The sequence below is a fragment of the Papio anubis genome, chromosome 1 (genome assembly GCF_008728515.1).
Source record: "Papio anubis isolate 15944 chromosome 1, Panubis1.0, whole genome shotgun sequence".
NCBI classification, from domain to species: domain Eukaryota; kingdom Metazoa; phylum Chordata; class Mammalia; order Primates; family Cercopithecidae; genus Papio; species Papio anubis.
Window position 1 is genome coordinate 83,436,439 of NC_044976.1, and position 25,603 is coordinate 83,462,041.

The following is a 25,603-nucleotide window of genomic DNA, read 5'->3' on the forward strand; positions in this document are numbered from 1 at the left end:
GCTGGGAACAGAAAAAATGTTATGCACATTTCAAAGTAATCTTAGTAAAGTAGGATTGGGTATTGAAAATTTTTTCATAATCTTTTAATAAGCAACTCAATAGAAAAAGGTTTGTTAAATGTAACACATTCATGAAATATTCAATTAATTTTATGAAAAAAACTTCAGTAAGTCCTGCTATAATTTGAAAGTAATATCTTTTATTGGGAATTTGTTTTTAAAAAGAAAGATCTACATAAAAAATAAACCTTGAATAAATATGTTTATTGAAGTTATAGAGTATATTATTCATTTGGTTTCGATACCCCCAATTGAAAGTGATTTATTTTCCATACATAATGCTGGTAGGATTTTTATTATTTACAATTACTAAAATAAACTGCAAAATTTTGCCTGAAACTGAAATACAATATAAGGTGGCTACTCCCAAAGTAACCATTTTCCTTTCAGTTCAGACTATATTCACCTGGCTCACTTCCGCTTATGAATGTTTCTGTCTGTGGTGCCTAGAAATGGAGATATTATGCTTTTTAATGAAGAAGAATTAAGACCCCTAAAAGCCTTTAGAACAACCTGGTCACTAGTACCTGGTCACCAGTCACTAGGTCACTTTGCCCTTAGTCACCAGTCAGTAATTTAGACAGTAATCAATTAACGTTTGTGAAAGTAGTAAATGAGCAGTTCAGGTAAGGCAGCACGCGTTAATGCACGTTCCAATTTTAGTGCCTAATTTGTTGCCGAAAATTTGACTTTGGTTTTCCCTGAAAACTGGAAACTCAAATTATCTACAGAGCATTTAATAGCAGCGTTTGAAAAGAACAGGACACTTGTTTACTTTGATTATTTGGGGGATGATTGTAAACTGATACCTATATTCAAGTTTAATTCTAAGGCAGCGCTTCCTAATTCCTGGAACCTGTGAATATGTTACCATACATGGCAAAGAAGTAAAGTCACAGATGAAATTAAGATCGTGGAGGAGATTATCCTGGATTATCTAGGTAGGCCCAATGTAGTCACAAGGGTCCTTAAAAGTGAAAAAGAAATGAGAGGTCAGAGTATGCTATGTAAGAAGGACTTAAGTCTCCCTTCTGACTCTGAAGTTGGAAGATGGAGCCACAAACCAAGAAATGCTGGTGTGCTCTAGAGATTGGAAAAGGCAGAAAAGCAGATTCTCTCTTAGAGGCTCTGGAAAGAAAGGAATGCAGCCCTGCTGACTCCCTGGTTTAAGCCAGTGAGACCTGTGTCAGACATCTGAACTACAAAGCTGTAAGATAGTAGATTTGTGTAGTTTTAAGTCACAAAATTTGTGGTAATTTGTTACAGCACTAAGAGAAAAGTAATACAGCATGCATACAGATTATTCCACAGACCATTAGGCAGAAGCCTTTCGTTTAGACTGGAAATTCGTAGGCTAAGCATGGCAGAAGGGAAGGAGGACCAAGGAGTTATAAATCTAAGTGTTTTGTTTTTTGTTTTTTGTTTTTTTTTTTTTTAGTATGTTCACTGTGCTAGTTACAGGGGTTACAAAAATTGGAAAGAAAATATAATCCCCATGCTAACAGAGTTTATAGTCTAGTTTGCAATCTAACTTCATATACCTTCAATTGAACTCCTGAACTTCTCTTTCAAATCTGCTCTTTCCATGGGATCTCCATCTCAATAAATAGCAACTCCATGCTTTCAATTTCTTAGGCAAAATTCATTGATGTTATCCTTCTCATAAGTGATATGTTCAAGTCACCAGTGAATCTTATTGGGTCTACTTAACAAAACATACCCAGAATCCGATCACTTTTCCCATCTCACTTTCACCTCTCTGATCTAAGCACTCTCATCTCTTCCATGGATTTTTAAATGTCTCTCAACTGGATTTCCTGCTTCAGCCTTTTCCTTGTTGCAGTCTTTTTTCAACACAGCAGCCATATTGATCCTTAAATTGTGGGACAGATGGAGTAAAGTAACTTCTCAGCTCAAAGCCATCCAGTACCTCTCCACCTCATTCAGAGTGAAAGCCAAGGTCCTAATACATGACCTAGACCCCTTGGTGGCATATTATATAGTTGTTTCCAATTATATCCTTCCCAGCCATTACCTCCCGTACCTGTAAGAGGATCATACATTCCCACCTACTGCCAATCAGGCAGAGAATCCCTCCCCCATTATCAGGATTGACTTACTTGCTTGGGCCAATAGAATGTCAGCAGGAGGCACAATATGTCAGTGCCAAGGAGAAAGTTAGGAAGCATTATGTAGTTCCGTTAGCTCTCCTGCTTTTTTCTCTGCTGTGAAAGTGGTACATGTGAAATAGGGCCTGCTTCTTCAGCCTGGGTCCCGGAATAAGAAGACTTGCAGCAGCTCATCCACACTACAGTGCATAGCATGAGAAGAAATAAATTTTTGTTATTGTATGTCACTGAGATGTAGGGGTCATTTGTTAGTGCAGCAAAGCTGACTAATATATCCCTATCACCTTTCTGACCAGCTTTGCCTGTAGTCTTTCCCTGACTCTGCTCCAGCCATCATGACCTTCTTGCTGTTTTCTTAAATATGCCAGGCATGATCCTGCCGCAGAACCTTTAAACATACTGTTCCCTCCACCTGAAAATACTCTTCCTCTCCCAGATATCTGTGTTTCTTGCTTTCTCCTTTCTCAAGTCTTTACTCCAATGTCCAATTCCTTTTTTTACCTTATTTTTCTCCTTAGTAGTTCTCACCACTTAAAACACTAATTATATTTTCCTCCTTTATTTGTTCATCTTTCTTCCCCTAGATTGTAAGCTTGCGCAAGGGGTTTTGCCTATTTTGTTCACTGCTGTATCCCTAACACCTAGGATAGCATCTGGTGCAGCATAGTCACTCAATGTATATATGTGGAATAAATAGTGGTGGTGGTGATGGTGTGTGCGTAGGGTGAGGCAAAGTGGTGTTAAGAGTTTTTCACCATGTTGACCAGGCTGATCTCAAACTCCTGACGTTGTGATCCACCCACCTCGGCCTCCCAAAGTGCTGGGATTACAGCTGTGAGTGCACCACAGCACTCCAGCCTGGGCGACAGAGTAGGCGTCTTGGGGGACAAAAAAAGGAAAGTTTTTTCCAGTATTTTACATCAAACTAAAACGCAGCTGGGATAGCATATGGAGAAGGAGTACATTGATAAGGAATCTTCTGAAAAAAGGAATAGATGAAAGATTTGAAATATGCTAAGACTGGGAAGTGATATGGAGGACATTTGATAGCCTAAAGAGTTAAATCAGATCCATTCATTGCAGAATATCTTAAAAATAGAAATTGTCAGAATCATAAAATATTGATTAGATAATAAAATCCTGCGTTTTAGCTGAGCGCAGTGGCTCATGCCTGTAATCCCAGCACTTTGGGAGGCCGAGGCTGGTGGATCACCAGGTCAGGAGTTCGAAACCAGCCTGGCCAATATGGTGAAACCCCATCTCTACTAAAAATACAAAAATTAGCCGGGCATGCTGGCACGCGCCTTTAGTCCCAGCTACTTGGGAGGCTGAGGCAGGAGAATTGCTTGAACCCAGGAAGCAGAGGTTGCAGTGAGCTGAGTCCACGCTGCTGCACTCCAGCCTGGGCGACAGAGTGAGACTCTGTCTCAAAAAAAAAAAAAAAAAAATCCTTCCTTCCTGGGTAAAGACAATGATTTAAAATAGTTTCATTTGCAATGAAGCACAGCAGTTAGTTATCATTGAAATCCAAGGGATCATCTAGTACAGAGGGTAAGAATGTGGCTATTAGAGCCAGGCTGCTTGGGCTCACAGCCTGACACCAGTGCCCATTGAGCTCTGTGTCCCTTCAGGAGAGTCACCTGAACCTCTTGGGGCCCCGTTTTCTCATTATAAAATGGAGACGAAGATAATAGTAATAATAAAATGTGGTTATCTAGTATTTAGTAGTACAGTAGGAAATAATTCATTGCATATTTCAAAATTGCTAGAAGAATTGTAATGTTCTGAACACAAAGATAAATGTTTCAGATGATAGATAATCCCAGTTATGCCAATTTGACCATTATACATTGTATACATGTATCAAAATATCACATGTACCCCCAAATATGTACAACTATTATATGTCAATAAAAATGTTTTAATGTGGTTAAGATTAAATTAAAAATACATATAAAGTACTTGGAACTGTGCTTGGCACATAGTAAGCACTTCACGAATGTGAGCTATTATTTTTATTATTTAAAAAATACATATGAGAAAATCTAAAGCAAAGATGTTTACACAAAAACACAGACACACTCACATCCACACTTTGGACAAGATTTTGTGATTGAGTATCTAGGAATAAAATAAAACTTTGATATTTTGACCATGGGCTGTGAAATAATAGTCTGTGTTGATTTGTTAAAGTGATACAAACCAGTCAGAGATGATTGAGTTGACTGATGACACTTCATTTCATTAAGTCTTCACAGTCACCTTGTGGGGTGGATTTTATTATTATCCCCATTAAATAGATGAATAAACTGAGACTTAGAGAAGGTAAGTAATTTGCCCATGGTCACTCAGCTGGAAAAAGTAGAGCCTGTTTAAAAACTCTGCTGACCAGGCTCCTGCAGTCACACTCCTAACCATTTAAACAGAACGGGACAAAGGTGAGCATGGCGGAGATGACAAGGATTTGATGTCATGGTGGTGACCTTGGCCAGTGTTGTATCCTGTCAAAATTGATGAGCAGTTCCATGGAAAACTTTTGGAGGCATTCTCTCTGATAGCCCAAATAAGGCCTTAGTGGTTATGTGTTCACATCCTAAGACAAAAGTATGATCTCAATTACGTTAATTTTAAAATTAGATATGCATATGCATGTTGTGGGCCTATCACTCCCAGTGGCCTATCTTGTCTTTGTAGCTGGACTACCTGTTGGAAAGCCCAGCAAAAGGTAGCACAGAGCAGCTACCTGGGATGGGAATTTCAGTGAGATGCAGGGAAGCCAGGTCCTCTGTTGTACTTCCATGGCAGGACCTGTGGCTGAGACTTTGTTCTGGCAGGTCACCACAGTGTGCTTCAGCTGAGTGGCTCCACCAGAACAGTAAGATCTCATCAGTAAGATTGTTGTTGCAATAAACCTTTGTCACAGATCACCCGTTCTAGGAAGATACAGGTTGATTTAGCCCAGGGTGAAACTTAGAAAACATGTTCTTACGTTTATTAAATGATAATGTTTAGTATTTGAAATTGTAAGTTGTTTGCAAACTGTAATAATTTACTAATAATATCATCTCTTTATGCAGCCCAAGCCAGAACCATGGCTCCAAAACGAAAGAAAAAGTCATCACGTCGCAAAAAAAGCCCAAAGCCAATATTAGCTGGTAGGATTATTTCTTCATTGAATGGGATTTTTTTGTGGAGTATTTGTATATATATTAGAAGCAAAATGATTATGGTTTTACATATCAAATTAAATAAAATATTCCTGTGTTATAAAGTCAAATGAATGAGAAATAAGATATATGGAGATTCATTCTTACGGATTAGTCTTTTGACTAATTTCATTATGATACCAATTAAATGCCATATAATGAATGCTGTAGTAAACATATCACTAAGAGATAACAGTGTGAAAGACAATTATTCAGATTTTCTCTAATTATTCACAAGATAGTTTAACTCTTCATTGTATATTTGCACTTATATTTTGTGTTTTGAGGTTTGGTAAAGATTATAATAAACTGGCCGGGCACAGTGGTTCACGCCTGTAATCCCAGCACTTTGGGAGGCTGAGGCGGGTGGATCATGAGGTCAGGAGTTCGAGACCAACCTGACCAACATGGTGAAACCCCGTCTCTATTAAAAAAACAAAAGTTAGCCAGGCGTGGTGGCGCACACCTGTAATCCGAGCTACTCAGGAGGCTGAGGCAGGAGAATCACTTGAACCCCAGAGGCAGAGGTTGCAGTGAGCCGAGATCGTGCCACTGCACTTCAGCCTGGGCGACAGAGCGAGAGTCCATCTCAAAAGAAAAAGAAAACAAGACTATAATAAACTGAGATGTATTTGATTCAAAAATGTAAATTTGACTTCCTTTTATTATATTCTAGCTAGTGAAGATATGGAACCAGTAAATATGGAGAGCATGGGTAAGTGGAAATATAATTTGCAACTTACGTCCTCAATTTTATAATATTTTAATTATGCAGTAAGCAAGCAGGAATACTACAAACTGAAGTGATCAATCAAAATGTACATGGGCTAAAATGATACTATTCTAATTAAAATATAAAATGAAAAATTTTTTAAAGAAAAAATAAGAGTAGAGAATTTCAAACTGAGAAACAAACTTGGACCAAGCAGTTCATTAAAAATTCATTATATGATTATTGAAAGGCCTTTTATAACTATAAAGTGTTATAAGTCTGCAACTTAAGACTTTTATCAGGTAAGTATTTTTTCAAACTTTTGCTCATAGGTAGTTATCTGTATTTCACACTAAGATGCCACTATTTCAAGGAAAGAGGCTGGTTTTTAAGCAAATAACTAGAACTTAGACAACTAACCTAATGTTGTTCCTACATGTAAAGGCTAAGTAATCTTATTATAACAAGACTTCTTTTGGTGGGATGGAGGGGGAACCTCTCTCTTCAAGTTGACTTAGATGACACACTTCATTTTTAAAAAGAAAGGAGACAATGAGGGGGACAAGGAGGAAGATTTAAAAGCTCTGTAGGCCACTGTAAAGATTTTGTCTTTTAATCATATGGGATGAGGAAATATTGGTAGTATTTAATCAAAGAGTGACTCCATCTGACATGTTTTTAAAGGGTCAGGTCGTCCTGGCTACTGTGAAGCAAACTGCAGGAGCAAGGACTGAAGCAGAGAGACTAGTTAGGAAGTTTTTCCAACAATCCAGGGAAAAGATGGTGATGACCTGGGTCAGGGCGGTAGAGAGGGGCAGAGGTGTAGAGTGTGGAGGCAGGGAAAAAGTGAGAGAATGTCAGCTAATGTCAGTGGCTCTGTTATCAGCACCCAGCACAGTGCCTGTGGCAGAATATGCTGCCCGATAAGTATTTATTGAGTTAGTGAAACATGGGAGTCGTCTTTAATTTCTTTCTCTCTCTCCCTCCACACCTCCCTACCCCTTCCAAACCACCCTAACTTCTGTGAATTCCACTTCTTTTAAAATATATCTCAAACCCATGTGCTTCGCATTATCTTCCCATCTGCAACCTTAGTCCAAACCTCCGCACTCCTCACATCGTTTAGTTCCCGAGGTTTCTAATTGATATCACTGCTTCCACTCAGTCTCCTTCAGTCCACTGGGCACACAGCAGCCTGACCATGCTTAAACTCGTGTTTCTTGCTTAAACTCCCCCATGGTCTTTCTTTGCCATTGGACACACCTTACAGTGGTCCTGACTCCTGTGCTCAAGTGGTCCTGACCTTGTTTCCTCCTCCTCTTTGCCAACCTACAGCCCATCAGCCCTGCTTAGCACAGAATGTTCCAAATTTATTCCAGCCTCAAGGCCATTGCTTTTGCTGCCCCTGATGCCTAGCTAGATCTTCCCTTTATGCAATTTTCTCTTTCTTATCGTTGAGATCTAGACCACTATCTCACTTCCTGAAGAGATGTTCCTTGACCTCTGTGTCACCTATTACCTTGTTTAATTGCTTTCATAGCACTTAAAATTCTGAAGTTAAAGTACAGTCAATTCTCGTTCCTGGAATCTATACAGTCCCTTTGAATACTGAATTAGCCAATACTGAACTATTACCCCTAGGGGAAACACAGGGTTAGGTTCCTGTGAGCCTCTGGTCACATTTTCATTAACTAGTCAATACATAACCTTGTCTTATGTGTATTTCTGTTTAAATACTCCTTATTTAATGTATACTGTTGATCCCTAACACTGAACTCATGGCCAAATCATGGCAAACAGCACTATAACTCATTACTGAATAAATGAATGAGTGAATGAATTGTGTTGTCTCTTGTTCCTGTCTAAATAGACCACCACAGCTACCCTTCTTAGTTCCATCTCTCATCCTGTTTTCTCCCAAATAGCACTTATCACAATTTGTTTTTATTTATTTTTGTTTTTTATTTTTTTTCTTCTTTTTCCATAGAGATGGGTTCTCATTATGTTGCCCAGGCTGTCTTGAACTCCTGGGCTGAAGGGGATCCTCTTGCCTTGGCCTCCCAAAGTGCTGGGATTACAGGTGTGAGCTACCATGCCCAGCCTACAATTTGTATCTATGAGTGTACTTTATTATTTAATATCTGTCTCTCTGTCTAGATTGGATACCCTGGCAGTAGCACCATGCTCTTCACATAGTGGGTGCTCAGTAAATATTTCTTGACTAAATGCATTGACTGGTAAGAAAATCTATGAACCTGATAAAGGGGCGTGGTTTGAGATGTATTCATTGAAAGTAAATGAACTGAAAAATAGGAATATGTTTGCTTAAGGGAAAGAAAAAACTAACCTCAGAACTTTATGGTGAGACAAGTGTAGGTTTTGAGTTAGCATCCCCTTCTCCTCAAGCCTGTCTCTACTCCCAGACTCCCCTCAGGTAGCATCAGGACCCCTCTGACTTCCTCATGGTGGGGCCCTGACTTTGCCAACTGTTACTCAGGGCTGATGGCTGTCATGCTCCAAGAAACTGAGATCTCTTTTTCTAAGAAGGAACCATAGTATCAATAAGCTAATTAAAAAACTGTCAGTCCTAAGGGCCTCACAGGGCAATGCCCAGAGGTTTCTGGAGAATAAATATAATTTTTACACATAGCTAATATTTGTGGAGCAATGACTTTGTGCCAGGCCCACTCTTCTCATTGCCTTAGCTCTATAAAGTAGGCATTATCATGGCCATTAGAGACATGAAGGTGCTCTGTGACTCCCAAATATTAAATAATGTGTCCAAATTATAATATGACTTAGTGGTATACGAGTTGCCTATTGCTGCTGTAACAAATTGCCACAAACTTAGTGGCTTAAACAATATAAATTTATTATTTAACAGTTCTGGAAATCAAGAGTCCGAAATTACTTTCACTGGGCTAATGTCAAGGTGTCAGCAGGGCTGATTATCTCTGGAGGCCCTGAGGGGTGAATATGTTTCCTTGTCTTTTTCAGCTTCTAGAGGCCACTGTATTTATTGACTCCTGGCCCCTTCCTTCTTCAAAACCAGCAGCATAGCATCTTTGAATCATTCTCTATGACGTCTGTTTCCCCTCTATGACGTCTGTTTCCCTTGTCACATCTCCTTCCTTGACTTTGATCCTCCTGTCGCCCTCTTATAAGGCCCCCTGGGATTACACTGGGCCAATCTCAAAGGCCTAATCATCTCCTCACCTCAAAATCCTTAACCTTCAACATCTGGGATAAATGTTTAAAAAAATGAAAAATAAATAAATAAAAAGAACATAAAAACAAAAACAACACAAAGTAAAGATCCTTAACATAATTATATCTACAAGTCCCTTTTCTTATGTAAGGTAACAATACAGAAGTGTATTAGTCTGTTCTCATGCTTCTAATAAAGACATATCTGAGACTGGGTAATTTATTTGAAAAAAGAGGTTTAATTGACTCACAGTTCTACATGGCTGGGGAGGCTTCACAATCATCGTGGAAGGTGAATGAGGAGCAAAGTCACATCTTACATGGCAGCAGGCAAGACAGCATGTATAGGAAAACTTCCCTTTATAAAACCATCAGGTCTCGTGAGACTTATTCACTATCATGAGAACAGCACAGGAAAGTCCTGCCCCCATGATTCAATTACCTCCCACTGGGCCCCTCCCACTGCACATGGGAATTATTCAAGATGAGATTTGGGTGGGGACATACAAAACCATATTAACAAGTTTCAGGAATTAGACATGAAAATATTAGGGGGACATTATTCTGTTTGCCACAAGTGGTTAATAGCACAGGCTTTGAAATTAGACAGACCTGGTTTAAGTCATAAACTTATTACTTAAAGTCATTTAGTGACTCTATGGCCACAGATGACTTCACCTCCCTGAGCCTCTGCTTCTTCATCTGAAAAGCAAGATGGACTATCTACCTCAAAAGATTGATATGGAAATTAAATTACTAGTACATGCACATTTCCTTACATAGGACTGTCACAAAGTATGTTTATGTTAACTCTTTGTACTATAAAAAGATACTATAAAGACAGATAAATAGATTAATCCATGAGAATAGAGTCCAAAAATAGATCACATGTTCATGGTCAGTTGATTTTCATCAAAGATGCAAAGGTAATTCAGTGGAGAAGGGATAGTCTTTCCAACAAATGATGCTAGAACAGTTAGATAGTTATAAGTAAGAAAGTGAACTCAATCCATACATCACACCATATACAAAAATTAACTCAAAATGAATCATAGACCTAAAAGTAAAACCAAATATTCTAAAACTTCTAGAAGAGAACATAGGAGAAAATCTTTGTGACCTTGGAGTTGAAAAAGATTTCCCAGATATGACACCCACAGCCAAAATCCCAAGAAATCTTAAAGCTTTCTTAAGATTTTCTTTTTTAAAATCTTAAAGATTTTTTTCTTTTATGGAATACTTGCCAGCAATGGAATGAACCATTGCTACATTCAACAATACGAATGCATCTCAAAAATAATTATGCTAAGTGAAAGAAGATAAACAAAAAGAGTACATTTATAAATATTCCAGAAAAAAGCAAACTAATCTATAGTGACAAGAAAACAGCTTAGTGGTTACTTGGGGGTGAAGGAGGTGTATTGGAAGGCAGGGGCAGGAGGAAACATTTGGGTCTTATGGATATGTTCTTTATCTTGATTGTGGTAATGGCTTCATGGGGTATGTGCAGATATTTATCAAATTGTACATATTGTATGCAGTTTATCATTTGTCAATTATAACTCAGCAAAGCTGTTTTTAAAAAAAAACTAGATAGCAACCAAGATGTTTAAAAAAAAAGAATGTATAGTTGAAATGTATGAGGGTTATTTTAAATAACATTCATTATGTAGGATAATATATGTGTAACCTATGATTTATATTGCATAATCTTCTATTGTGTGCACACAATAAGATTCTGAGGCATGAATTGTGTAGAGCTTGAGTCTGCCTTTGGTTCCTGCTAGGTGAATAACTGCCATTCACTGGACCCTATGGAACGTCATCTCTGTTCCCTCCTTGTCTATGTGTGGAGAAGCAGGACCCTCTCCATGGCTCTTTTGTGTCCACATAGAGAGAAAGCATAACATAGTAGAGTTCAGGGACCTTGGTTTTGATCCCAGTACCACCACTTTCAACTCCCAGAGGCTGACCTCGGTCATGTTATTGAACTCTGTGGCCCTCAGTTTTCTCGGCTAAAAAAAATGGAGACAATTATAGTAACCACCTCTGAATGTTGTTGTGAAGACTAAATGAGTTAATAATATACATAAAGTGCTTAAAACTGTGCATGGCAGCAGTAGGTGCACCATAGAAGTGCCCTTGCAGACATTGTCCTTGTGATTGGCACTCCTGGCCTCAGTCAGCTTTAGAAGGCCCTGAAGGGGCCTTCTCTGCACCAACACTTGTCTCACACTCCTTGGAGCAACCAGCCTCCCACTCTTCTCAAGCCTCCAGTGAGCCCATCTCCTTGCTGATCACAGTAGCCTCATTGCTGTAGCCTATGGTGCTGTCCTCAGTGTGTGCCTCAAAGCCTACCCAATAGCAGTTGTTTTATAGTATTTGGCTGGTGACCCTGTGGGGTGGCCAGAAGCATCAGACCTTGCCCTGTTTGGGTTCTCATGGTGATGGAGCGTTATGGTATTGGACTATAGAAGTTTTGTGTGATCTGTTGGCTGCCAGTTATCTGCAGTTATCACTGATTGCCAACTTGAACCAGAAACAGTCCACTAGTTTTACTGACTTCTAGATAAAGGAATGTTAGATCCTATAGTAGAGTTGCCTTGAAAAAGTCCAATTAGTGTGAAAGGATCATTTTTTGTGTGTGTGAAATATATCAAGCCAGGAGAATTTGAAGTGTGTGTTTAGTAGGGGCAGATAACACAGAAAACAATCTTTGGTGCTGTCTTTCCAGTGTCGTGGATGGTAGAAAGCTTTCTGGTTTTCCTGAATGCCTCTGTTTATGAGGGACAGCTGCCTTCTTTTCTACACTAGCACAGTGTGAGTCTCACAGTCCCACCTTGTGGTTTTCTCAGGCAGAACTATAGAACTTTTATTACACATTCGACACACAAATGCAGTCTGTTTGCAGAGGAGCACTTGATTTGAATCAAGTCAACAGTTACTTACTGAGCATCTCATAGGTGCCAGGTGTTATGGTTAGTCTTTTGAGGGAGATAAAAGTGTATAATTTGTCCTTCATTCATGAACAACTTGAATTCCCAATGTCAGGCGAACTGACTGCAGTTAGAAATATACTTTCACATATAATCAGTGTTATGCATACAGTTATTTAAAACCTCCAAATTACCTGAATTATTGTACCATAGAGCCCCTGGGGTGGTGGAAAATATTTCTATTTGAAAATAAGCTCAAAATTCCAACATGAGAGGCCACATACACTTTTCCCCTTGCTGGAACATCTGTTGAGCAGTTAGAGGGAGGATGGCCTGACATCCAGGGGCGTGAGTGCTGGAGAAGATGGGAGTGGATCCTGGGAGCTGGGGAGAGAGTCCTGGGGGCAGATGCAGCGCTGAGACTGTGTGGCTGATGATAGTGATACGAAAGGTAAGAAAACAGGAAGAAGGCTTGAGAAAGGGAAGAGCAGCAGGCAAAATGCTCCTTTGTCCTCTAGTGTCCACCCTCCTGGGGCATGCTGCTGCTGAGGACTGGCCTGGGGTGCGAAGAAAGCATGGGAAGACCAGAGATGGAAGCCTCTTGAACCTCTCCTCTCTCCTCTTCTGAGAGCAATACTGGGACTGGCAGCCAGATGGGAGGAAAGGGATTCCCTGCCCACTTTCCTGTGTCCAAGGGTTTATTAATACAACCAAGAAGTCACTATTTGAAAAATGTGAGGAATTGAGTAACAGTAAGTTTGACTGTGAAAAAGAGAAGCCCTAAAGAACAGAGATCCCTATATAGGCTCAAGGCTCAAGGGAAGGTTTCTTTTCCCTCCCCTCCCCTCCCCTCCCCTCCCCTCCCCTTCTCTTCCCTTCCCTTCTCTTTTCGACAGAGTCTCGCTCTATCACCCAGGCTGGAGTGCAGTGGTGTGATCTCGGCTCACTGCAACCTCCGCCTCCCAGGTTCACGCCATTCTTCTGCCTCAGCCTCCCGAGTAGCTGGACTACAGGCACATGCCACCATGCCTGGCTAATTTTTTGTATTTTTAGTGGAGATGGGGTTTCACTGTGTTAGCCAGGATGGTCTCGAGCTCCTGACCTCGTGATCCACCTGCCTTGATCAGCCCTAAGGGAAGGTTTCTTCAAAATGAGAGACCATTGAGCAAATCTGCATGCTGAGGGAAAGTGGCATGGAAGTAAGAAAAGCTGAAAGGAAAGGAATAGATTATGGGGCCCTGGGGCTGAGGAGCGCAGGTCCTCTGAGTGCATAAGGCCAGAAAGGTGGTGCCCATTTTAATTAGCAGGTGGGCAGGGCTGCAGGACCCGGCAGGATTCAGTGCTATTCAGACCCTGTTTTCTCTGTGAAATAGAAAGCCAGTCACCTGGTAAGAGAGAGCAGCAGGGGAGAGGGTGAGGTTGGGGTGTTTTAGGAAAGCAATACAGGCTGAAAGCCTAAACAAGTGGTCATACCTTCCAACCAATAATTTCACTTTTTAAATCTATCCCAAGAAAATAATTTGAAATGCAATAAAAATTTATAAACTAGATATTTGTTTGTAGAATTATTTACAATAATTGGAAACAAGCAAGAAAAGAAATTAGAATGCTTACCAACACGAGAATGGTTTAAAATTATGCTATAGAACTCAATTCATCTAAAATAATGTTTTAGATAGATTACTTAATGTCATTGTAAAATACTTGTGACATAATGGTAAATATTAAAAGCAGTATTTAGAAGTTCATATGAGGTATATATGGAGTGACTAGAAGAAAATAAAGCAAAAATATATATATTTTTTTATTATACTTTAAGTTCTAGGGTACATGTGCACAACGTGCAGGTTTGTTACATAGGTATACTTGTGCCGTGTTGGTGTGCTGCACCCATCAACTTGTCAGCACCCATCAACTTGTCATTTACATCAGGTGTAACTCCCAATGCCATCCCTCCACCCTCCCCCCTCCCCATAATAGGCCCTGGTGTATGATGTTCCCCTTCCAGAGTCCAAGTGATCTCATTGTTCAATTCCCACTTATGAATGAGAACATGCAGTGTTTGGTTTTCTGTTCTTGTGATAGTTTGCTGAGAATGATGGTTTCCAGCTGCATCCATGCCCCTACAAAGGACATGAACTCATCCTTTTCATGGCTGCATAGTATTCCATGGTGTATATGTGCCACATTTTCTTAATCCAGTCTGTCACTGATGGACATTTGGGTTGATTCCAAGTCTTTGCTATTGTGAATAGTGCCGCAATAAACATACATGTGCATGTGTCTTTATAGCAGCATGATTTATAATCCTTTGGGTATATCCCCAGTAATGGGATGGCTGGGTCATATAGTATTTCTAGTTCTAGATCCTTAAGGAATCGCCATACTGTTTTCCACAACGGTTGAACCAGTTTACAATCCCACCAACCATGTAAAAGTGTTCCTATTTCTCCACATCCTCTCCAGCACCTGTTGTTTCCTGACTTTTTAATGATTGCCATTCTAACTGGTGTGAGATGGTATCTCATTGTGGTTTGATTTGCATTTCTCTGATGGCGAGTGATTATGAGCATTTTTTCATGTGTCTGTTGGCTGTATGCATGTCTTCTTTTGAGAAATGTCTGTTCATATCCTTTGCCCACTTTTTGATGGGGTTGTTTTTTTCTCATAAATTTGTTTGAGTTCTTTGTAGGTTTTGGATATTAGCCCTTTGTCAGATGAGTAGATTGCAAAAATTTTCTCCCATTCTGTAGGTTGCCTGTTCACTCTGATGGTAGTTTCTTTTGCTGTGCAGAAGCTCTTTAGTTTAATTAGATCCCATTTGTCAATTTTGGCTTTTGTTGCCATTGCTTTTGGTGTTTTAGACATGAAGTCCCTGCCCATGCCTATGTCCTGAATGGTATTACCTAGGTTTTCTTCTAGGGTTTTTATGGTTTTAGGTCTAACATTTAAGTGTCTAATCCATTTTGAATTAATTTTTGTATAAGGAGTAAGGAAAGGATCCAGTTCAGCTTTCTACTTATGGCTAGCCAATTAGAAAAGAATTTTCAACCCAGAATTTCATATCCAGCCAAACGAAGGAAAATATTAATAGAGGTTTTTCTTCTTGAGAGGTAGTATTATGGGCCATTGTTATTTTCTTATTTTTTAAAAAATGTTTTTGGCATTTAAAAAATAATGGATATATTTACTTTAAATACAAGAATAATAATTTTAAAGTCTTAAAATTTTAACCAAGATCATTATTAAAACCAAGCAATTGCATGTTTTCTAATGCTAATATTTTAAGTGGTCATATTTAATGTTTACATTCCACTTTGTCTTTCCTAGGTCATCCAGAAATTTATCCTTTAGTATTAACCACCAAGACCCAGGAAATATTTAACTGCCGAATAGATGAAGATATCACAGATGAACAACCTTATAAGCTTATCAATAAAGAGGATATTTTTGAGGACCTGCGCAACAGAGCTGCAGTATCTGATTTCCACCCAGTCAAAAAAATTGTCCAGGTAAGCACAATATCCCTCTTCATTTTCAGTCCTACCTCAAGAAGTTCCTGGTACATAATAACAAAAGTTGGAGAGGTTGTTGGTTCAAATCTGGCCCCGTTGCTTTGGGCAAGTGCTAGCTTGCCCACCCCTGCGTGGGAATCCTGTTTGATGATCCTCTGTGAAAAGCAAAATTCCATCAATGACTTGTTATCTAATCCCACACCCAGAAAAAGTCATCCTTGCCCAGTTTTTGTTTTGTTTTGGTTTGGTTTTTGAGACAGGGTTTCACCCCTGTCTCCCAGGCTAAAGACGCAATCATGGTTCACTGCAACCTCCGCCTCCCAGGCTCAAGCAATCCTCACATCTCAGCCTCCTGAGTAACTGGGACCACAGGCACAGGCCACCATGCCCGACTAATTGTTGTTTTTGTCGAGACAGGGTTTTGCCTCGTTGCCCAGGCTGGCGTTGAACTCCTGAGCTCAAGTGATCTGCCCGCCTTGGCCTTCCAAAATGCTGGGATTGCAGGCATGAGCCACCATGCTCCGCCTTTGCCCAGTTTTAACTAGAATATGAATCTATCCTTATTTTCCACTTTAATTGTTTAATTCATAATTTTGGTTCTGATTTATCTCTAAGCACAATACCAAACAAAAACTGCTTTTTTTTTTTTTCCTGTTAGAAGTAAAAGTGCATGTAAATTTCCCTGGATGCATTATATTTTTAAGAGCTTTTTAAAGTTAATAAAATAATTTTGCATTTTGATGTTATCAGCCATAGATTAGCACAACGGTTATCTTCTATAATTGGTTGATTAGAGAAATATGAATTTTGTGTTAGTGTCAAAATAAACCAAGTGACCACTGAACATTAACTTCCTCTCTCAATTATATTTTTGTAGGAATATCCTGGAAATGAGCTTCTGCTTGTTTATGACAAAGACTTCAAATATGGACTTAACTTTTATCTTATTGGAACTGAAGAGGGCAAAGAAAACTATTTTAATGTGAGCAAACCCCAAGGCCTTGTAATTTGTTTGTTTTTGTTGTGGTTGTGTTTGTTTTTGATACAGGCTCTTGCTCTGTCACCCAGGCTGGAGTGCAGTGGCACAATCATGGTCACTGCAACGTGAACCTCCCAGGCCCAAGTGATCCTCCCACCTCAGCCCCCCAAGTAGCTGGGACTACAGGCGTGCACCACCACGTCCAGCTAATTTTGTTTATTTTTTGTAGAGATGAGGTCTCACTATGTTGCCCAGGCTGGGCAATTTGTTGATTAGCAGAAGGAAGCGGAAGCGGTACCTCTGAAGGATCCCTAAATATAGTGATTATTATTCTTGTTTAGTTTGGTTTCTTTGGGACCCAGATCAGGTTCTGGCACCTAGAATAAGTAAGTAGTAAATGGGGGATGAACTAAATCAAGTATCTCAGGGTAACAGATTTGCCCTTCATTGACATCGTGAGAGAGGAAACAGTGAATCTGGAGTACTGCTTTCCTAGTTCTCTTCTTGCCATCTCCACAACTTTGAGTAAGTTACTGAGCCTCTCATCTGTAAAATGGTGACACCATTATTGCACATTTCCTGGGCTTTCATGAGGATTCATATAGGTAAAGCCCTTTGTTCAAGGTGTGCAAGAAAGGTAACAGATGTATGAGACTCTCTTTCTGATCTTCCATCCCTGTTTGGTCAAATTGAAGGAAGCAATTTGGGAGGTTTGGTTAAATTGTTTGAGAATGACAGAGAGGTTTGTGTGGCTGTCCAATAAGCAATAAGAATAAAGGGAAACCATATAATTAAAAAATATCTAGGCTGGGCACAGTGGCTCATGCCTGTAATCCTAGCACTTTGGGAGGCTGAGGCGGGATCACTTGAGGCCTGGAGTTCCAGATGAGCCTGAGTAACATAGCAAGATCCTACCACCACAAAATATAAAAATATTAGCCAGGCATGGTAGCTTGTGCCTGTAGTCCCAGCTACTTGGGAAGCTGAGATGGGTGGATCACTTGGGCCGGAAAGGTGGAGGTTCCAGTGAGCCATGATCATGCCTCTGCACTCCAGCCTGGGTGACAGAGCGAGACCCTGTCTCAAAAAGAAAAAAATAAATAAAAGCTAACGGTTTACAATTAAAAATCATCTTTCATTTAGCCTTAACATTTTCAATTTTATTTTTATGATTGCTGTTCTGTTTTTAATTTCTTATTGTTATGAAATATTTTAAATGTATAGAAAAAACTAGAGAGTAGTATAACAAATATCTACACTTCAGTATCCAGAATTTTAAAACATTAATTTTTATTATATTTACTTTGAAACTTTTTAACAAAATAAATAAAAATTACAGACAATATTCCACTCCCTCTCGTATCCTCCCTAATTCCGTTTTCTTCACTCCTCCCTATGAGGAACCATTATTCTAAATTGTTACATACTGTTCTTGTCTGTGGTTTTATACTTTTACCATATATTTATGTTCCACAAATAATGGATTTTATAGTCTTATTAACTTAACATTCACATAAAAATTGTATCATTTTTATACTCAGTCTGCAACTTCATTTTTCACCAAATTATAAAATTCTAGGATCTATAAGTATCAGTACATTTAGATACCATATATATGTAGATAAAATTTGTTCATTATAACTGCTCTATGGAATTTTATTTTATGGTTTTACCACAGTGTCATCAATCCATTCCTCTATTGATATTCATTTGGTTGATTTTTTTTTTACTATTACAAATAAAGCAGCAGTGTGTGTGTGTATGTATATATATACACATCTATATATAGAGATGTGTGTGTGTGTATATATATATATCTTCTTGTCTACTGTCTTTTTCTTCTTTCTATATTCTTGAGATCTCTTTCTTTTTTCTTTTTCCTTTCTTTTGCTTTGTTTCCTTTTCGTAATTCAAAAGTATGAATTGACAAAAAAAAGTAAGAAAGTGCTTAATGAATTTATATTAAAGTAAAGTTTGTTGCAAAATATGTACATATAGCTATAACCTAAACTTGGGCATATATTGTAGAATGCTATTTATTTTACTTTAGCCCCCAGAAGTATCAGAAGAACAAGAGGAATATAAAGAATATATTCCTGAAGATGTGTATATTTATAAACCACCTGTCTCTAAACCATGGGTTTCTTTGGGCAGTGAAAAAGAAATTGAGGAAGAATCAGTTACGGAATCTACAAAGCAGGTTAGAGGGTTAAATATGATCTGTAATCATTACCTCCCTGTAGCTGAACAACCCTTATTCCTGAGAAATTCATAAGGTTTACTGTGTTTGCTGTGGAGGCATAGTTTTTGGTGTGCTGTTTTGGTTTGCTTTTATAGAAGAATGGTCATTGTCTTAAGTGGGTGTTATGGGTTGAATTTTGTCTCCAAAAAATGGTATATTGAACTTCTAACCTCCAGCACCTCAGAATGTGATTCCATCTGGAAATAGGGTCATTGCAGGTATAACTATTTAAGATGAGGTCATACTAGAGTAGGGTAGGCCCCAATCCAATACGACTGGTGTCCTTGTGATAAGATGGCCAGGGGAATGACAAAGAGGGAGAATGGCATGTAAAGAGGCAGGCAGAGGCTCAAAAGATGGATACACAAACCAAGGAACACAAGGATTGCTGGCTGTCACCAGAAGCCAGGAGAGAAACAGGGAACAGATTCCCCCTCAGAGCCTTCAGAAGGAAACAACCCTCAAACACTTCAATTTCAAACTTCTAGCCTCCACAACTGTAAGAGAATAAGTTTCTGTTGTTTTAGGCCACCCTATTTGTAGTACTTGGTTATGGCAGCTGTAGGAAGCCAATATAGTGGCATTCTCTCTCAAAGGAACTCCTGTGAGGGGGAATTGTGTGTGAGTGGTTTATTAGGAAAGTGCTCCAGAAGAGAACACGACAAGCAGCTGAACAGGGATATGGAGGAAACCCTGCCAGGCTGCGCTCTCAGGCAAAAGTCTGCAGAGGGAACGCTTCAGCCAAACCCGGAGAAGAACTCTGGAGTGTAAATTACACCTCAGAGTTGTTCCAAACAGAAGGCAAGGAGAGGGGTTTATGTATCCCTCCTGCCAGTCTACCATTAGTCAAGATGAAACTACTAGTTACTTCCTGTTCTTTGCACCTGCTGGCAAAGTGGTCCTAATAGCCCTAGAGCAGCCCTCCAAAGAGGAGGAGCAGGTGCTGCTTGTGCGAATGGAAAGCACACAGAGCTGGAGGCGCTCACAGAAAGTACACAAAGGGCTCTGAGCGGATCTGGGCAGAGTACTAACATTGCCTACACATCAATTTTTCTTCAGGAACTTCATTGTGTTACCTTTACTGTTTACATGTGTTACAGATTACATATATGATTTCTCGAAAACGAAGTGAATTTGGTGCACCAATTAAGTTTAGTGACCAGAATGCTTCCAGTGTAAAAGATGCCTATATTGAATGTACAGCCTACCCAGATAAAAATTTTACCCTTAAACAACTTGAAAAAGATGTTGGCATGCAAGTAATCCCCCAAATAAAGGACATAAGCACTCAGACAAAATGGTAAGTATGTGATGGGTGTATGTAATTTTATAGCCAGTTACAGTAAAATCTGATAACTTCCATTATTATTTTGAGAGCTCTTTATAATAAATAGAAATGGATTAATGATGATGACACATAGCTCTCCACAGAGTAATTCAATTCAGGAAGATCTAATTATATTCAATAATGCCTTTAAAAATCGTAACAGGAAAATGAGATACAAGTATAGAAGATTGTAAAGACTGGAGTAGGAAAATGAGTGATGCTGTTAATCATGACAGTGCTGGTCATCTGTCATCTGGCATATTACAGTTGTCCCTCATTGCTCTGTTCTAACTCCTAAGTCATCATTCTTTTTTTTTTTTTTTTTTTTTTTAGTTTGTAAGTAGTTTCTAACTGTTTTTTTTTTTTTTTTTTTTTTTTAATTTATTTATTATTATTATACTGTAAGTTGTAGGCATATGTGCATAACGCAGGTTTGTTTACATGTATACTTGTGCCTTGTTGGTGTGCTGCACCCATCAACTCCGCCATTTATACTCAGGTATAACTCCCAATGCAATCCCTCCCCCTCCCTCCCCCATGATATTCCGTGATGCTCCCTTCCAGTCCAAGTGATTCATTGTTCAGTTCCCACCATGAGTGAGAACATGTGTTTGGTTTTCTGTTCTGTGGATAGTTTACAAGAATGATGGATCCAGCTGCATCCATGTCCCTACAAAGGACATACAAACTCATCCTTTTTTATGGCTGCATAGTATTCCATGGTGTATATGTGCTACATTTTCTTAATCCAATCTGTCACTGATGGACATTTGGGTTGATCTCTGCGCCCTTTGCTATTATGAATAGTGCTGCAATAAAACATATCGCAGTATGTGTCTTTATAGCAGCATAATTTATAACTTTTGGGTATATACCCAGTAATGGGATGGTTGGGTCATGGTACATCTAGTTCTAGATCCTTGAGGAATGCTTTATACTGCTTTCCATAATGGTTGAACTAGTTTACAATCCTAAATTAACAGTGTAAAAGTGTTCCTATTTCTCCACATCCTCCAGCACCTGTTGTTTCGACTTTTAATGATCGCCATTCTAACTGGTGTGAGATGGTATCTCATTGTGGTTTTGATTTACTTCTCTGATGGCCAGTGATGATGAGCATTTTTTATGTGTTTGTTGGCTGTATGAATGTCTTCTTTGAGAAATGTCTATTCATATCCTTTGCCCAATTTTTGATGGGCTGTTTGTTTTTTTCTGTAAATTTGTTTGAGTTCTTTGTAGGTTCTGGATATTAGCCCCTTTGTCAGATGAGTAGATTGCAAAAATTTTCTCCCATTCTGTAGGGTGCCTGTTCACTCTGGATGGTAGTTTTGCTGTGCAGAAGCTCTTTAGTTTAACAATGAGATCCCATTTGTCAATTCTTGGCTTTTGCTGTCAAGCATGGTGTTTTAGACATGAAGTCTTTGCCCATGCCTATGTCCTGAATGGTACTACCTAGGGTTTTCCTCTAGGATTTTTATGGTATTAGGTCTACATTTAAGTCTCTAATCCATCTTGAATTAATTTTCAGATAAGGAGTAAGGAAAGGATCCCAGTTTCAGCTTTCTACTTTATGGCTAGCCAATTTTCCCAGTAGCACCATTTCTATTAAAATAGGAATCCTTTCCCCCATTTCTTGTTTCTCTCAGGTTTGTCAAAGACTGATGGCTGTAGATGTGTGGTATTATTTCTGAGGACTCTGTTCTGTCTCCATTGGTCTATATTCTGTTTTCAATTGTGCAATTACGTGCTGTTTTGGTTACTGTAGCCAGTATAGTTTAAGTCAGGTAGCTGCAGGATGCCTCCAGCTTTGTTCTTTTGACTTAGGGATTGTCTTGAGATATGGCTCTTTTGGTTCCATATGAACTTTAAAGCAAAGTTTTTCCACCCTGTGAAGAACTCATTGGTATTTGATGGGGATGGCATTGGTTCATAAATTACCTTGGGCAGGTATGGCCACTTTTCACGACATATTGATTCTTCCTATCCATGAGCATGGTATGTTCTTCCATTTGTTTGTGTCCTCTTTATTTCCAGTGAGCAGTGGTTTGTAGTTCTCCTTGAAGAGGTCCTTACATCCCTTTGTAAGTTGGATTCCTAGGTATTTGATTCTCTTGAAGCAATTGTGAATGGTAGTTCATTCATGATTTGGCTCTCTGTTTGTCTGTTACTGGTGCATAAGAATGCTTCTTGTGATTTTGGGTAATAATAATTTTGTATCCTGAGATTCTTTGCTGAAGTTGCTTATCAGTTAAGGAGATTTTGGGCTGAGACAATGGGGTTTTCTAAATATACAATCATGTCATCTGCAAACAGGGATAATTTGACTCTTCTTTTCCTAACTGAATACCCCTGATTTCTCTTTGCCTAATTGCCCTAGCCAGAACTTCCAGCACTATGTTGAATAGGAGGGTGAGAGGGCATCCCTGTCTTGTGCCAGTTTTCAAAGGGAATTTTTCCAGTTTTGGCCCATTCAGTATGATATTACTGTGGGTTTGCCATAAATAGCCTTTATTATTTTGAGGTAATGCCCATCAATACCCAATTTATTGAGCGCTTTTAGCATGAAGGGCTGAAATTTGTCAAAAGCCTTTTCTGCATCTATTGAGATAAATCATGTGGTTCTTTGTCTTTGGTTCTTGGTGCCTTTATATGCTGATTATGCTTATTGATTGATATTGTTAGTCTGATAGCCCACTTGACTACGGTGGGATGTTTCTTTTGATGTTGCTGAATCCGCTTGCCAGTATTTTATTGAGGATTTTGCATCATGTTCACTGTGATATTGGTCTAAAATTTCTTTTGTTGTGTCTCTGCCAGGCTTTGGTATCAGGGATGATGCTGGCCTCTATAAAATGAGTTAGGGAGGATTCCCTCTTTTCTATTGATTGAATAGTTTTGCATGAATGGTACCTAACTCCTCCTTGTACTCTGGTAGAATTCAGCTGTGAATCCATCTGGTCCTGACTTTTTGGTTGTACACACCTGTTGCCTCAATTTCAGAGCCTGCTATTGGGTCTATTCAGATTCAACTTTCCTGGTTTAGTCGTGAAGAGTGTAAGTGTCCAGGAAATTATCCATTACTTCTAGATTTTCCAGTTTATTTTGTGTAGAGGTGTTTATAGTATTCTCTCTGATGGTGTTTGTATTTGTGGGGTCGGTGGTGATACTCCCTTTTATCATTTTTAAATGCAAGGCCGATTTGATTCTTTCTTTCTCTTTTCTTCTTTTATTAGTCTTAAGTAGTGGTCTGTCAATTTTGTTGATCTTTTTTCTTAAAAACCAACTCCTGGATTCATTGATTTTTGAGGGTTTTTGTGTCTCTATCTCCTTCAGTTCTGCTCTGATCTTAGTTATTTCTTACCTCTGCTAGCTTTCTCAATGTATTTGTTTTGCTTCTCTAATTCTTTTAATTCATATGTTAGATGCTTCTTCAATTTTAGATCTTTCCTGCTTCTCTCTCTTGTAGGGCATTTAGGTGCTATAAATTTCCCTCTACACACTGCTTTTAAATGTGTCCCAGAGGGATCTTGGTGGCGTTGTATCTTTGTTCTCATTGGCTCTCAAAGAACACTTTTATTCTTTGCCCTCTACTTCAAGTATATGCACCCAGTAGTCATTCAGGAGCAGGTTGTTCAGTTTCCATGTAGTTGAGCGGTTTTGATTGAGTTTCTAGTCCTGGAGTTCTAGTTTGATTGCACTGTGGTCTGGAGAGACAGCTTGTAATAATTTCTGTTCTTGTACATTTGCCATGAGGAGTGCTTTACTTCCAATTACGTGGGTCAATTTTGGAATAAGTAATGATGTAGCTGAGAAGAATGTGGTATTCTGTTGATTGGGGTGAGGAGCGCCCTATAGATGTTCATATTAGGTCTGCTTGCTGCAGAGAGATGAGTTCAATTCCTGGATATCCTTGTTAACTTTCTTGTCTCGCTGATCTGTCTAATGTTGACAGTGGAGTGTTGTTCCCATTATTATTGTATGGGAGTCTAAGTCTCTTTGTAAGTCTCTAAGGACTTGCTTTATGAATCTGGGTGCTCCTGTTGGGTGCATATATATATTTAGGATAGTTAGCTCTTCCTGTTGAATTGATCCCTTTACCATTATGTAATGGCCTTCTTTGTCTCTTTTGGATTTTTGATGGTTTAAAGTCTGTTCTATCAGAGACTAGTATTGCAACCCCGCTTTTTTGTTCTCCATTTGCTTGGTAAATCTTCCTCCATCCCTTTATTTTGAGCCTATGTGTATGTCTCTCTGGTGTGTGATGGTCTCCTGAATACAGCAGACTGATGGGTTCTTGACTCTTTTATCCAGTTTGCCAGTCTGTGTCTCTTAATTGAGCATTTAGTCCATTTTTACATTTAAGGTTAAGATTGTTATGTGAACTTGATCCTGCCATTGGCGATATTAACTGGTTATTTTGCCTATTAGTTGATATATAGTTTCTTCCTAGCCTCATGGTCTTTACATTTTGGCATGTTTTTGAGATGGCTGGTACCGCTGTTCCTTTCCCCATGTTTAGTACTTCCTTCAGGGTCTCTTGTAAGGCAGGCCTAGTGGTGACAAATCTCTAAGCATTTGCTTATCTGTAAAGGATTTTATTTCTCCTTCACTTATGAAACTTAGTTTATTGATATGAAATTTTGGTTTAAAATTTTTCTTTAAGAATGTTGAATATTGGCCCCCACTCTCTTCTGGCTTGAGAGTTTCTGCCGAGATCTGCTGTGAGTCTGATGGGCTTCCTTTGTGGTAACCACCTTTCTCTGGCTGCCCTTCGATTTTTTCCTTCCATTTCAACTTTGTGAATCTGGCAATTATGTGTCTTGGAGTTGCTCTTCTCGAGGGAGTATCTTTGTATGCTTCCTCTGTATTTTGATTTATCGTTATCTGCCCTACTGTTAAGTTCTCCTGATGATATCCTGAAGAGGTTTTCCAGAACCTGGTTCCCCTCTACTTCAGGGTGCACCCTAATCAGACGTGATTTATCTTATAATCCCATACTCCTTGTAGGTTTCTTTTGTTCATTTTCTTTCTTTTCTTTGGTTTCTCTCGCTTCATTTCTATTCATTTGATCCTCAATCGCTGGATACTCTTTCTTCCAGTTGATCGAAATCGGTTACTGAAGTTTCGTGCATTTTCACGATTTCGTGGTTTCATGCTTTTTCATCTCTTTCTATTTCATGCAGGACCTTCCTCTTGCATTTCATCTTTGTCTTAGTCATTAATCTCTTCCATTTTTTTCAGATTTTATTTCTTTATGTTTGCACGAATCTCTTTTAGCTCTTGAGAAATT

At 39.0% G+C, this 25,603-nt stretch overlaps 1 protein-coding gene across 3 annotated transcripts in view; it reads left to right on the plus strand.

The window, feature by feature from the left end:
• Positions 1-25,603, plus strand: part of WDR63 (WD repeat domain 63) — a 148,871-nt gene that overhangs the window by 71,324 nt on the left and 51,944 nt on the right. For all 3 annotated transcript variants that reach the window (XM_009212032.3, XM_031650422.1, XM_003892133.5), the window contains exons 2-7: positions 5,267-5,344; positions 6,072-6,110; positions 15,581-15,762; positions 16,643-16,747; positions 18,795-18,944; positions 20,087-20,286. In XM_009212032.3, coding sequence (XP_009210296.2) covers positions 5,281-5,344; positions 6,072-6,110; positions 15,581-15,762; positions 16,643-16,747; positions 18,795-18,944; positions 20,087-20,286 — 740 coding nt within the window. In that variant the 5' untranslated portion in view covers positions 5,267-5,280. The remainder of the gene's footprint in view (positions 1-5,266; positions 5,345-6,071; positions 6,111-15,580; positions 15,763-16,642; positions 16,748-18,794; positions 18,945-20,086; positions 20,287-25,603) is intronic.